The sequence below is a fragment of the Salvelinus namaycush genome, chromosome 37 (genome assembly GCF_016432855.1).
Source record: "Salvelinus namaycush isolate Seneca chromosome 37, SaNama_1.0, whole genome shotgun sequence".
NCBI lineage: Eukaryota > Metazoa > Chordata > Actinopteri > Salmoniformes > Salmonidae > Salvelinus > Salvelinus namaycush.
This window is the reverse complement of record NC_052343.1, coordinates 12,080,807-12,095,909: the sequence shown is the minus strand read 5'-3', so window position 1 is coordinate 12,095,909 and position 15,103 is coordinate 12,080,807. Positions and strand designations below refer to the sequence as shown.

At 41.3% G+C, this 15,103-nt stretch overlaps 1 protein-coding gene across 2 annotated transcripts; it reads right to left on the bottom strand.

The window, feature by feature from the left end:
- Positions 1-10,740: 10,740 nt before the first annotated feature.
- On the bottom strand, positions 10,741-14,348 carry LOC120031426 (RNA-binding protein 8A-like). 2 transcript variants are annotated; one of them, XM_038977169.1, is made up of 6 exons: positions 14,226-14,348; positions 13,355-13,414; positions 13,154-13,231; positions 12,800-12,936; positions 11,568-11,704; positions 10,741-11,289 (listed from the first exon to the last, which is right to left on the bottom strand). In XM_038977169.1, the coding sequence occupies exons 1-6, from the start codon at positions 14,284-14,286 to the stop codon at positions 11,241-11,243; spliced, it is 522 nt and encodes a 173-aa protein (XP_038833097.1). In that variant the 5' UTR covers positions 14,287-14,348; the 3' UTR covers positions 10,741-11,240. The 2 variants fall into 2 exon arrangements, with proteins under 2 accessions (XP_038833097.1, XP_038833096.1); XM_038977168.1 differs by having other exon boundaries at positions 14,220-14,347.
- Between the last annotated feature and the right edge of the window lie 755 nt (positions 14,349-15,103).

Genomic DNA, 15,103 nt, shown 5'->3' with positions numbered 1-15,103 from the left:
TTTGCCCCACAAAGATGTACATGCTAAAATCGCCACTGGATAAGGCATATAACTGTGGATGGGTATAAAACAACAGTGGTCTCCATCATTGGAAATGGAACAAATATGGAACTACCCAGACTCTGCCTAGAGCAGCCATCGGACCAAACTGAGCAACCAGGCAAGAAGGGCCTTGGTGAGGGAGGTGACCAAGAACCCAATGTCCACTCTGACAGAACTACAGAGTTCATTGGCTGAGATGGAAGAACCTGCCAGAAGGACAACCGTCTCTACAGTACTTCACCAATCTGGGCTTTATGGGAGAGTGGCCAGATGGAAAGCACTCCTGAGAAAAAGACACATGACAGCACGCCAGGGGCTTCATTAATATACCGTGCATACTGTATGTACAAAATATACCCCAAAATGTGCCTGCGTCAGTTTTCGTGCAAAAGGTCACATTTATACACGCAAACCTCCATGCAAACTTTAGACCATGCATATGCTGTAAAGTAAGTATTTTGTGCAAATGTGGGATATGATGAAAAGCTTTTTTTTTTTAAAGGGGGTTTAACAGATTAACAAGAAAGCATCCATTCTTGTTTTAGATTTTATTTTTTGAATCTAAAATGACTAGACAGAAATATTTTCCTTATTTATTTTATTTTCATAACCATTGAAAAGATATTCCTCACTTTTTCTGGCCATGATGGCTTCATCTTCCCGAAGGAGCCATAAAACAAATTACCATGTGCATCTCTGATTTAATTTGACCTAGTAGCCTAGTAAATATATAGGCTATATGTATTTCAAGTTTTGCAATATCATAGGCAGTGCGGTTTATAATGCCGGTATACAGTTGAATGTAATATTTTACATTGAAGTAGGCCTATGTATCAAGTTTATATTGTCATGTGCACAAGTACAGTGAAAGGCCTTTCTTGCTTGCTCTTTCCCAATGATGCAGTAATGAATATCAATAGTAGGCCTACTATATAATATAAATAAAAAAGTAAACTAGAACAAAAACACACGAGAAATAGGCAGTTCATCCTATTTTATTTAGGTTTGGTGGAAAAGTCGATGCAAAACATTGTTGAAATCAAACGATCTGCTGACAGGTCCACGACAATTTGCCATGGTTTTCACTTTAAGAAACGGATGTATTCCTTTTCCAGATACAGCATAAATTACTGATAAAATGTAAAACATTCTGCCAACACAGTAAATAGGCCGGTAGTTTATGTAAAGGAAGCATGCCTATGTATGGTGTGTGCCAAGTTTATAAATGTCAATATTTATATCTGCACTGACTTTTCAAAAATGGCGCAAGCACATATTTAGTGTGAAATTTAAGGAACTGTTATGAGGCCCCGGGAGTTTGCAAAAAGGCACTCGAAAGACTGAGATCATAAGACAAATTTAACTCTTTGGCCTGAATGCAAAGCACTATGTCTGGAGAAAACCAGGCACAGCTCATCACCTGTCTAACACCGTCCCTACCGTGAAGCATGGTGGTAGCATCGTCAAGCTGTGGGGATGTTTTTAGTGGCAGGGACTAGGGGACTGGTTAGGGTAGAGGGAACAATGAATGAAGCCAAATACAGGCCAGTCCTTGATGAGAACCTGCTTCAGAGTGACCTTAGACTGGGGCAAAGATTTGTATTCCAACAGGACAATGACCCTAAGCATACAGCCAAAGCAATGCTGGAATGGCTAAAGAACAAGAATGTGAGTCCTTGAGTGGCCCAGCCAAAACCTAAACTTGGATCCCATTGAAAGTCTTGAAGACTGCTGTTCACCACCACTCCCCATCTAACTTAACAGAGCAGGAAAAAATCTGCAAGGAAGAATGGGAGAAAATCCATTCTAGATGTGCAAATCTGATAGACATGCCCAGGACAACTCAAAGCTGTAGTCGCCACCAAAGGTGCTTCAACAAACTATTGACCCAGGGGTGTGAATACTTAAATTAGCAAAGATTTCTAAAACATGTCTCCACTTTGTCATTATGGGGTTTTGTGTAGATGGGTGAGAGAAAAAAGTATTCTGTTTTGAATTCAAGCTGTAACAAAACGTGGAATAAATCAAGGGGTATGAATACTTTCTGAAGGCACTGTACCTGTACATTTCATTATCTTGCATAAAGGTTGATAGATTTATATACATATACTGTACATGCATACATCACAGGAGGCTGTTGGGGGGAGAATGGCTCATAATAATGGCCGGAACGGAGCAAATTGAATGACATTAAACACCGGGAAACCATGTGTTTGATACCATTCCACTAATTCTGCTCCAGTAATTACCACAAGTGCCATCAACCTCCTGTGATATACTTAAGCAATAAGGCAAGAGGGGGTGTGGTATATGGCCAATATACCACACACCCTCAAGGTGCCTTATTGCTATTACAAACTGGTTACCAATGTAATTAGAGCAGTTAAAAATAAATGTTTTGTCATACCCGTGGTATACCACGGCTATCAGCCAATCAGAATTCAGGGCTCGAACCACCCAGTTTATAAATATACATATAAACTGAACAAAAATATAAACGCAACATGCAATGGCCTACAGTTCATATAAGGAAATCAGTCAAAATAATAAATTAGACCCAAATCTATGAATTTCACATGGGAATACAGATTTTATTTTTTAGTTAACCTTTAACTAGGCAAGTCAGTTTAAGAACAAATTCTTATTTACAATGACTGCCTACCCCGGCCAACGCTGGGCCAATTGTGCTCCACCCTATGGGTGGAGAAGAAAAAAAGGAGAAAGGTTTAACATGTTTTGAGTGAATATGGAATAGAGGATCACACAGAACTTTTGGAAGAGCTACAGAAGGAAATTGAACGTGACAAGAGTGAGGATTAATTCAATGTGGTGGCAGGTGCAGTGGTGACCGTTGAAAAGGAACTGAGTGTAGAGGGAAGCAATGTTGTGAGGAAGGTTGCCATCAAGTGGGAAAAGAGGGATATGTGCTCTGGTAGCTCAGAGATGGAACCTGACAAGAGTGAGGGTGAAGCACCTGCGGTGAGGACCGCCAAGTTCATTCCTCGTCCCGATGATGACAGGGATGGTTCTGTCCCAGTGGGAGTGAGATTTGTGGAGAGAATGGATCCTTGTATTCTATCTGATCCATATGTGGTGTCAGGTTGGGTGGAGAAGAGGTTGGTGAAAGTAACTCGAAGTGGACTTTATTATGTTTCTTCTGTCCAGAAGGAGCGGGCGCCCTGGACTACGGTACTAGGGACAATAACTGTGACTTGCTTTGCTCTTCAGAGCACGGCACCGTTGAAAGGAGTGATAACGTGGGTAGCATTAAGTGTTGAGGAAGATCAGCTTTAATGGAAGATTCCTAGTGTCTGTGACGCCCGTCGTTTGGTGTGACGCCCGTCGTTTGGTGCGACGCAGACCCGGTGGAGAGCATGGTGAAACAGAAGACGTTGTCTGACCTGCTGAGTTTTGAGGCAGAGTCTTTGCCTGACAAGGTCAAGTTAGGATGAGTTAGTTATCTCGTGAGAGCTTTTATTCCAAAAATAGTAGTGTTTTAGGTGACAAGCTTATGGTCATGTTGCAGCAGTGTATAGGAGGGAGATTCCTAGATGTAAGGAGTGTGCAGTAGGTAATGAGATAAAGGAATGTGAAGTATCGGTGGAGAAAGTAATGTGTGTAAGCTGTGGGGGTGCCCATGGGGCTGGTGATCGGAGGTGTCCGATGAGAGAAAGATAGGTTGAGGTTGCCAGGGTCACAGTAGTGTGTGTGTGTGTGTGTGTGTGTGTGTGTGTGTGTGTGTGTGTGTGTGTGTGTGTGTGTGTGTGTGTGTGTGTGTGTGTGCGCGCTGAAGCAGCGAAAACAGTGGTAGAGGAAGATGGGTACAGGGTGAGGGATCCTGAAAGGATTCCTGGAGTATGCAGAGACCAATAGAGAGGGCTGTGAATAATATGTGCTTCAGTAAGGTGGGTTTCTTAGCATTCATAGCCATGGTTGTCAACTGTACTGCATAAATGGAACGTAAGTCACAGAAAATAGAGGTTGTGTGGGGGCAGCTGCAGAGAAGTACTTGGGATAACAACCTCTCCCTCAACGTGATCAAGACAAAGGAGATGATTGTGGACTCCTGGAAAAGGAGGACCGAGCACGCCCCCATTCTCATCGAGGGGGCTGCAGTGGAGCAGGTTGAGAGCTTCAAGTTCCTTGCTGTCCACATCACCAACAAACTAGAATGGTCCAAACACACCAAGACAGTTGTAAAGAGGGCACAACAAAGCCTATTCCCCCCTCAGGAAACGAAAAAGATTTGTCATGGGTCCTCAGATCCTCAAAAGGTTCTACAGCTGCAACATCGAGCGTATCCTGACTGGTTGCATCACTGCCTGGTACGGCAACTGCTCAGCCTCCGACCGCAAGTCACTACAGAGGGTAGTGCGTATGGCCTAGTACATCACTGGGGCTAAGATGCCTGCCAACCAGGACCTCCTATACCAAGAGGTGTCAGAGGAAGGCCCTAAAATTGTCAAAGACTTCAGCCATCCCAGTCATACACTGTTCTCTCTGCTACCGCATGGCAAGCGGTACCGGAGTGCCAAGTCTAGGACCAAAAGGCTTCTCAACAGCTTTTACCCCCAAGCCATAAGATTCCTGAACAGCTAATCAAATGGCTACCTGGACTATGCATTGTGTCCCGCCACCCCGCCACATTTCTTTACTTATCTATTGTTTACCTAATACCTGTTGGTTAAGGGCTTGTAAGTAAGCATTTCAAATCAAATCTAATTTTATTTGTCACATACACATGGTTAGCAGATGTTAATGCGAGTGTAGCGAAATGCTTGTGCTTCCAGTTCCGACAATGCAGTAATAACCAACGAGTAATCTAACCTAACAATTTCACAACAGCTACCTTATACACACAAGTGTAAAGGGATGAAGAATATGTACATAAAGATATATGAATGAGTGATGGTACAGAACGGCATAGGCAAGATGCAGTAGATGGTATCGAGTACAGTATATACATATGAGATGAGTAATGTAGGGTATGGTATGTAAACATTATATTAAGTGGCATTGTTTAAAGTGGCTAGTGATACATGTATTACATAAAGATGGCAAGATGCAGTAGGTGGTATAGAGTACAGTATATACATATGCGATGCGCAATGTAGGGTATGTAAACATTATATTAAGTGGCATTGTTCACTGTTGTATTTGCGCACGTGACAAATAAACTTTGATTTGATTGCGAAGTATTACTGCTGAAGATTTACAGGGGGTATTGAGTGGTAGTGTACTGTTCTCCCAGGCTGTAGGCCTCTAGTAGGATCAGATAGGGTTAGTAGTGGAATAGGGTGGTGTTGTTTTTAGTGAGGGCTAATAGTTGGCAGGGTAATTTTCCTTTTTTTCCAATCTGTATTACCGGACGTTCATGTAGGTAGGCTGTGACTGGCCTCACACTCCAGTACAGCAGGTGGCGGTGTATGCACCTAAAAGTTGGATGCGACCTGCCAACCCAATCCCAAAGAGGAAGAAGAAGAAGAAGCGCAAGTCAGAGCAGTAACTATACCATGAAGTTCAAGGAACTGTCTGTAGATGTCCAACATAGAATTGTGATGAGGCCAGTGGCGACCCGTCATTCAGGGAAGGTGAGTTAATAAAGCTGCATACAAACATGGTCTCTTTTTTTGCTTTCTTGAGTAAGGCAGCTCCAAAACACAGGTGTTTCAGCCTAGCTCAGTGCTTTCTGTGGTGGTGGGGCAGCCAGCAGAAAATACGAAGTGTAGGAGTTGGTAATGTTCTCTAGTTGCGCCATGATTGGCTCAGTGTTCTGTCACTCATGGGGACACCATGTCACTGCAAAATCTACAGGTGGAGCTAAAAAATGCATGCCCCTTGGTTGCTGCCATAGAGTTACATTAGAAGTGCCCATCCAAGAAGGTTCAAGGTCATTGGCCACAGATAAAATTACGTCAAATCAAGTTATATCTACCGTAGCTTTGATTGGACTGATCATGTCAACATCATACTTTCAAAATCTTAGCTAGCAGTCATCATCATGAATCAAGTCGACAATCTACGAGCAAATCCTTTTCAATCCTTGTCATATGAAGATAAATAATGTAGAGAAATTATAGATAAAAAGAATCGGTGCTCATCGGCCATTGGACATAAACATTACACAACAAGTTGGAAATCGCAAATTCAACAATGAAAGTTTGGAAGGAATCAGTGGCTAACTGCAAACATTGCAAAGCAATCACTAGCCTGCTATTCAGGGGAGTGGGTGTGTGGTCCAAGTCTGAGTTTAAGGGTCTCTTTTCCAAGCTTAAAATGTTAAAATGATAAACATTCAACATTGGCCATGCTGTCAATCCAGCAAAACAACTGGAAACTCTCAACTGGAAACTCAGAAGAAAATGAGTACAGACTGGAAAAATACGTTTTGAACAGTCATCCAACTTGAAATTGCAAGTCGGGAACTCAGGCCTCTTTCTAGAGCTCTGACCTGAAGATAATTGACGTCATCATGTTTTGACCTTGTTTTTTTCAGTGTTCCCAGTTGTCTTGAAAGCACCATGAATCCAGAGAATGCCAGATATTGATGACAAAGTTTGATGACAAAATTTGCCCACGAAGGCCTGCCGCGCCACCTTCCTGTTCAAGTGAGCAGAACAAGGTGAGTCCAAAAATATATTGTATGCTGCTGCTTAAGTGATGTAATATGCCAGGGAGATATGTATACTGTAGCTAAGAAAGTAATACTAAGTGTATTTTGTGTAGTAAGCTGTTGGTAGCCCATGTGCCTCACCCTAATAATGTTGTCCCTTTTCCCCTCATAACTTAACCTACTGTTCAGACTTGTTGGTGCACATTTAGCCTATAGCCTGTTTTATAGATATGTCATTGAATAGTGTAAGAGCTTTCATTGCTTATATGTCTGCTTATATGCCCCCTTTATTTATCCTACGGTTCTGGCTTGGTGTACAGGGAGAATAGGGCCCATGTGCTGAATTCTGTCACTACATTTAAAAGTGCTGAACAAATAGTTATAATGACTACGTCCGTCCTAGCTCGCTCATTAATGTCTTAATTGAAATGACAGATTGCTTCTTATCCTCTCGTCATCCCCTTATGCCATAGCTTGTACTTCTCAATTGTCAGTAGAGACCACATTTGTTAAAGCAAGTCAGCCATATCAGCTATGTTTTTTTAAAGGCAGTAAATGAGGCTGAATGAACTGTTTCACTGCCAGACAAGGCTCCGCTGATAGCCAGGTGTAGCAGTGGTAAGGTGTTGGGACTCTGCTGTTGGAACAGCTTTATGTAGGCCCTAACAGTTTGTGGGCACCGTTTGTCACCATTACAGTGCAATTAATGTATTGTTTAGTGTTGTGTAGTGGCTTTGCTGGCATACATCTAAACAAAATGTGGTTTGCCCCACAAAGATGTACATGCTAAAATCGCCACTGGATAAGGCATATAACTGTGGATGGGTATAAAACAACAGTGGTCTCCATCATTGGAAATGGAACAAATATGGAACTACCCAGACTCTGCCTAGAGCAGCCATCGGACCAAACTGAGCAACCAGGCAAGAAGGGCCTTGGTGAGGGAGGTGACCAAGAACCCAATGTCCACTCTGACAGAACTACAGAGTTCATTGGCTGAGATGGAAGAACCTGCCAGAAGGACAACCGTCTCTACAGTACTTCACCAATCTGGGCTTTATGGGAGAGTGGCCAGATGGAAAGCACTCCTGAGAAAAAGACACATGACAGCACGCCAGGGGCTTCATTAATATACCGTGCATACTGTATGTACAAAATATACCCCAAAATGTGCCTGCGTCAGTTTTCGTGCAAAAGGTCACATTTATACACGCAAACCTCCATGCAAACTTTAGACCATGCATATGCTGTAAAGTAAGTATTTTGTGCAAATGTGGGATATGATGAAAAGCTTTTTTTTTTTAAAGGGGGTTTAACAGATTAACAAGAAAGCATCCATTCTTGTTTTAGATTTTATTTTTTGAATCTAAAATGACTAGACAGAAATATTTTCCTTATTTATTTTATTTTCATAACCATTGAAAAGATATTCCTCACTTTTTCTGGCCATGATGGCTTCATCTTCCCGAAGGAGCCATAAAACAAATTACCATGTGCATCTCTGATTTAATTTGACCTAGTAGCCTAGTAAATATATAGGCTATATGTATTTCAAGTTTTGCAATATCATAGGCAGTGCGGTTTATAATGCCGGTATACAGTTGAATGTAATATTTTACATTGAAGTAGGCCTATGTATCAAGTTTATATTGTCATGTGCACAAGTACAGTGAAAGGCCTTTCTTGCTTGCTCTTTCCCAATGATGCAGTAATGAATATCAATAGTAGGCCTACTATATAATATAAATAAAAAAGTAAACTAGAACAAAAACACACGAGAAATAGGCAGTTCATCCTATTTTATTTAGGTTTGGTGGAAAAGTCGATGCAAAACATTGTTGAAATCAAACGATCTGCTGACAGGTCCACGACAATTTGCCATGGTTTTCACTTTAAGAAACGGATGTATTCCTTTTCCAGATACAGCATAAATTACTGATAAAATGTAAAACATTCTGCCAACACAGTAAATAGGCCGGTAGTTTATGTAAAGGAAGCATGCCTATGTATGGTGTGTGCCAAGTTTATAAATGTCAATATTTATATCTGCACTGACTTTTCAAAAATGGCGCAAGCACATATTTAGTGTGAAATTTAAGGAACTGTTATGAGGCCCCGGGAGTTTGCAAAAAGGCACTCGAAAGACTGAGATCATAAGACAAATTTAACTCTTTGGCCTGAATGCAAAGCACTATGTCTGGAGAAAACCAGGCACAGCTCATCACCTGTCTAACACCGTCCCTACCGTGAAGCATGGTGGTAGCATCGTCAAGCTGTGGGGATGTTTTTAGTGGCAGGGACTAGGGGACTGGTTAGGGTAGAGGGAACAATGAATGAAGCCAAATACAGGCCAGTCCTTGATGAGAACCTGCTTCAGAGTGACCTTAGACTGGGGCAAAGATTTGTATTCCAACAGGACAATGACCCTAAGCATACAGCCAAAGCAATGCTGGAATGGCTAAAGAACAAGAATGTGAGTCCTTGAGTGGCCCAGCCAAAACCTAAACTTGGATCCCATTGAAAGTCTTGAAGACTGCTGTTCACCACCACTCCCCATCTAACTTAACAGAGCAGGAAAAAATCTGCAAGGAAGAATGGGAGAAAATCCATTCTAGATGTGCAAATCTGATAGACATGCCCAGGACAACTCAAAGCTGTAGTCGCCACCAAAGGTGCTTCAACAAACTATTGACCCAGGGGTGTGAATACTTAAATTAGCAAAGATTTCTAAAACATGTCTCCACTTTGTCATTATGGGGTTTTGTGTAGATGGGTGAGAGAAAAAAGTATTCTGTTTTGAATTCAAGCTGTAACAAAACGTGGAATAAATCAAGGGGTATGAATACTTTCTGAAGGCACTGTACCTGTACATTTCATTATCTTGCATAAAGGTTGATAGATTTATATACATATACTGTACATGCATACATCACAGGAGGCTGTTGGGGGGAGAATGGCTCATAATAATGGCCGGAACGGAGCAAATTGAATGACATTAAACACCGGGAAACCATGTGTTTGATACCATTCCACTAATTCTGCTCCAGTAATTACCACAAGTGCCATCAACCTCCTGTGATATACTTAAGCAATAAGGCAAGAGGGGGTGTGGTATATGGCCAATATACCACACACCCTCAAGGTGCCTTATTGCTATTACAAACTGGTTACCAATGTAATTAGAGCAGTTAAAAATAAATGTTTTGTCATACCCGTGGTATACCACGGCTATCAGCCAATCAGAATTCAGGGCTCGAACCACCCAGTTTATAAATATACATATAAACTGAACAAAAATATAAACGCAACATGCAATGGCCTACAGTTCATATAAGGAAATCAGTCAAAATAATAAATTAGACCCAAATCTATGAATTTCACATGGGAATACAGATTTTATTTTTTAGTTAACCTTTAACTAGGCAAGTCAGTTTAAGAACAAATTCTTATTTACAATGACTGCCTACCCCGGCCAACGCTGGGCCAATTGTGCTCCACCCTATGGGACTCCCAATCACAACCAGATGTGATACAGCCTGGAATCGAACCAGGGACTGCAGTGACGCCTATGCATATGTTGGTCACATATCTTTTAAAAAATTGGTTGGACGCACTGCCAAATTCTCTAAAACATTGGAGCAGCTTATGGTAGAAATTAACATTAAATTCTCTGGCAACATTCCTGCAGTCAGCATGCCAATTGCACACTTCCTCAACTTGAGACATCTGTGGCATTGTGTTATGTGACAAAACTGCATATTTTAGAGTGACCTTCTGTCCCCAGCACAAGGTGGCTCTGTGTAATGATCATGCTGTTTAATCAGCTTCTTGATACACCCCACCTGTCAAGTGGATGGATTATCTTGGCAAGAAAAATACTCACTAACAGGGATGTAAACAAATTTGTGCATAACATTTGAGAGAAATACATTTTGTGCAAATGGACAGTTTCTGGGATCTTTAAATTCTGATCATGAACCAACACTTTACATGTTGCGTTTATACTTTTGTTGTGTATACAAATATATAGAAAATAAAACATTTGTAACATCCTAACAAAACAATGACCATGGAACACACGATTCACTTATTTTTTTTTTATTCCCATGTAATACATAAGGCTACACAAATGCCCAGAGCATCTTAAGGCTAAGTCCATCATGAAAACCAAGGATCCTATGGTTCTAACAATGAACTTAGCCTTAAGACGCTTTTGGGAAACATGGCCCAGAACATAACCAAATTAAACCTTGAAACAGAATCAAGGGATCCATAAGAAAACACATACCACTACTTTAAAACAGTTTGTTGTTGATGCAAACAAAGTTTCACTGATCAGTGTATTTGGTGTTCTTTATTTCAGTAAAAAAAAAAATGGCAACCCTGCCATTTTGCTGGAACTACTAATAATTTTGGCTCTAAAGCACACTTGTCAGGGCCATTTGCAATTAAACAGTTGATTACCATAGAGACATCAGTAAAGTTAACGCTATTACAGAATGCAAATGTAATTTAAAAAAAGAACCCTTTCAAGAGCAGATGACAACAGTCCTTGCTCAGAATTAGGGCTGCGCTATGTGGGAAATCAACGCCGTCTCCTGTCTGGACTCCTGCTGCGTCTACGTCCACCACTCCTGTGGGGAACAGAGGGAGGGTTAACTCAACAAAATCATTTACAACACTTGAAATCAGTCATTTCTCTTTTTCCCCCATTCAAGTCATGCCTCTGCACCCATTCTGTTCCCCTCTTCATATTAGACCCAAACAAGTCCCATCTTACCCTTAAAATGTGAAATGGAGATATTCCAAGTTAAGCTCTGGGGTTTTGCCCACTTGTTTCAAGTGTTCTCACAGCTCCAAACCCCTACAGTTACCCTCCACAGCAGATTACTGCTCACTCTACGACACTCACCTCCTCTTGCTCTTGGGTGGTCCTCTGACAAAGCCCCAGTCCACACTGATAGGCTGGCCCATCATGTCCTGGCCATTCAACCCTTCCATGGCTGCCTGGGCTTCTTTGTATGTCTCATACTCCACCAGCGTATAACCCTGTGAAAAGAATTGATGAGCAAATCCACGAGAAAGTCAAATTCTAGGCTTAATATTACGACGAGAAGGGCTTACCCTTCTTGTCGTAACAGTCGCAGGTCAACACGAGTACCTCTGTCAACCCAGACTAAAAAGGACAGGAAAACATACAGCAATACAGAAATGGCAGGTGTTGCTGTATTCCTAATTATCCAACAACGTAAAACGGCATATCGAGGTGATCGAAATGGAGCTGGTTCTTAATTAAACAGGCTTTTGCGTCGCCATGCTAGGTAGCTAATGCAGCCCATTGGATTCCCTGAACGTGTGATGCCCAAGGTTGAGATGTGCAGCTGCAGGAAGTGTTGTGGAATTCAATGCCCCGCTATAGTCCAACCACACCGTACTTAGTAACCAGTTAATGACTGTACAGATATTGGAATGGCAAAAATGGGCGAGTAGAATGCTTGTCAAATCCTAAATTAAACAGTGCTTCAAATGATTAACGACAATAACAGAATTTCATTGATGGAAAAAGTACTTAATTGTCATACTTGAGTAAAAGTAAAGATATCTTAATAGAAAATGACACTCAGTAAAATACTACTTCAGTAAGTCTAAACGTCTCTCGTTTTAAATGTACACTGGTGAAAAAGTACATCATTATCATACTTCAGTAAAAGTAAATGCTATACATCAAGACTGCACTTTTTTTTCTCTTGAAGCAAACAAGACTTAATTTACAAATGCAGTATGTGTGTTTAGTGAGTTTGCCAGATGAGGAGGTAGTGGTGATGCGTTATTATTGATAGCTGTGTGAATTGGACTATCATTCGGTCCAGCTTGACCATTCAAAATGTTGCAAATACTTGTATACTTTACACCACCCTATAATTTTATGTCTGCTTTGCCTTAAATTTCAACAAAAAAAGCACATGGTCATTTGTCCATGTTCAGTGTAATGCTGCCACCTTGTGGCTTAAAAGAGCAGTGTGCAACAAATTACACAATTATGAAACTCTCAATATTAGCCAGGCAAATTAATCCTGGCAAAACTGGCCAAGCAACAAACCCTAAATTAAAATGTGCTGTGTAGACATGGGGATTCGGCCTAACCTTGAGGTAACCCGTTCTTCGGTCCAGGTTCAGATGTAGGTTCTTGATCTCTCCAAACTCTGCAAACTTGTCGTGGATGTCCTCCTCAGTGGCCTCTTCATGTACCCCAGTCACGAAAAGAATCCAACCCTCCACAGCTGAGAGAATCAAAACACAAACATGTCTTTGTTAATTAAATAACTGCCTATATGGTTAACTAGGGCTACCACCTGCTATAACACAATATTTAAATTAAACTCGTATTGTTATGAGCATTTTAAAACTTGGAACGATGTACAAAATCAACCCCCCCCCCCCCCCATTCAGAAGTGACTGACAAAAGAATGTCCACCCTAAATTCATCATGGTACTTACATCTCTGAGGACCTGGCTCGTCTCCATCCTGCTCCACTGTATCATAGTCCTCTCTCACTCTGGACCTCGCTCCCTCCTCTAGCACAGCAGAGAACAAAAGAAATCATGCATCCCACCCCAAACATACAATTGTACACTATTGAAAAATTGGAGAAGCAGAATACAGCCAGGTTAGGAGTCAGAACTGCAGTGGTAACTCACCTGAACCAAAACCTCTTCCCTTTCTCCTCTTTGCCTTCTCCTTTAACTTGTGGATGCTGTCTGGGGAATAAAGACATTACAGACACACATTAGTGAACTGAAAGTTAACTACTGACTTAGCTAGAGTATACCTAACTAATGAATAGCCCAACGCGTTTTTAAGACAGCACAGTAGCTAACTCGACAGAAACCATATCTAATAACTAGGTTAGTTGACAAGTTATTACCTTGACCTCACAGTTGACAAACAAATGAATTAGCTAGCTTGGTGTAGTAGTTAAGTAAGCTAGCTTGGTCACATACAAGTTGAAAGGGTGTCAGCTAACATTAACGTTCGTTATCATACGTTAATTTTAGATTGGTGTAACGTTAGCTAGTAAATTAGCTAAGCTAGTTTAGCTAACGTTCAGTAGCTCACACGCTACTCGCCATCGGGTTACAATAGCCGACAGAAGAAATGCTGATTATGTAGTTGGTGAGTTATTAACACTGATCTCCCAGTTTCCAAACAAATGAACTGCCTACCTAGCTACCACTTGTGTTAGCCAGATAGCTTGCTAATGCGTTAGCGCAACCTACTCGCCATCTTTTAACAATGCCAAACAAACATTTATTGCAGTAACTGGAATGGCAACTGTACACATTCGCTAGCTAACACCTATTTCTCAAACGTAATAGGCACAATTCAAAAAGATATTAGCCAACCAGCATGTTTGAATGGTTGCAACTAGGCCCAACAGTCAACACGCATCCACGATTTACGGATACTATTCACGCAGTTAGTCGAAAACTCCCCAAATACGCTCTATTAGCGAGTCCATAGCAAGCACAAAAAAACACAGAACTACTGTTTCATAAATTTTACCATCACCATCCTCATCCATAGCAAAATCCTCGCCTCCCGCTTCGTGAAGATCTAGTACGTCCGCCATGTTGTTAGCCACTGTTTTTGCGCTGATGCGCGTGAACGTTGATGATATCCGGGAAGTATCGCTGACTGGGGTGTCTTCATTAGTCGGATTCCGAGTTCAAAATGTTTCGTCTGTTGCTAAACGTTTTGCAACGGAAATGAGAGTTTCTATATGGAAAATGCAGGTTGGTCCCGTTCTGTTTGTTCTGTTTGTTTCCCTTTGGTTTCTAGAGTAAACAGTATACGGTTTCTGTTAACGGAATCTGACTAATGAATACACCCCTGTTATCAGAGACGCTATAGAAAGCGTATCAATATTATCCCTTATATTGTAACTAGAAATGTGAAATAAATGAATACATGAGTATGGGCGTGTATTGTTTTCATCGAATTATTTGTGTCAGTTAGTTTCAATTTATTAGTTGAATTTCACATATTTAAATGGCAGGTAGCCTAGCGGTTAAGAGTATTGGGCCAGTAAACGAGCTGACTAGCTGAACAAATTTTGATGTGCTCTTGAGCAAGGCACTTAACCCCAATTGCTCCTGTAAGTCGCACTGTGTAAGAGCATCTGCTGAATGACTTCAATGTAAATTATTTGAGCAGGGACAGCACACAGCACAGCACAATGGGAAAAGGTCATCATAAAAATTCATACATCACATAACCTTGTGCTGTTAGGTTACTTGGCTAGAGGGGAGTTATGCTGACTGCGTCCACGATCCACCAAGCTGCCAGATGCCTAGAGAGAGTGATCTTCCTCGACAAAATAGGCTGCCTTTCTGTAAAAAAGTTGCTGAAAGTACCAATCTCAGCACAATCTTTTCCCATTCACTGTG

What these genes read in the sequence shown, in the direction of transcription:
- LOC120031426 (XM_038977168.1), bottom strand. Translation starts at nt 14,286, where the DNA reads ATGGCGGACGTACTAGATCTTCACGAAGCGGGAGGCGAGGATTTTGCT. An exon ending in CGAGCCAGGTCCTCAGAGAT is followed by an intron (nt 12,937 to 13,153) that starts GTAAGTACCATG and finishes TGATTCTCTCAG; the next exon opens with CTGTGGAGGGTTGGATTCTT. An exon ending in GAAGAACGGGTTACCTCAAG is followed by an intron (nt 11,705 to 12,799) that starts GTTAGGCCGAAT and finishes TTCTTTTCACAG; the next exon opens with GGTTATACGCTGGTGGAGTA.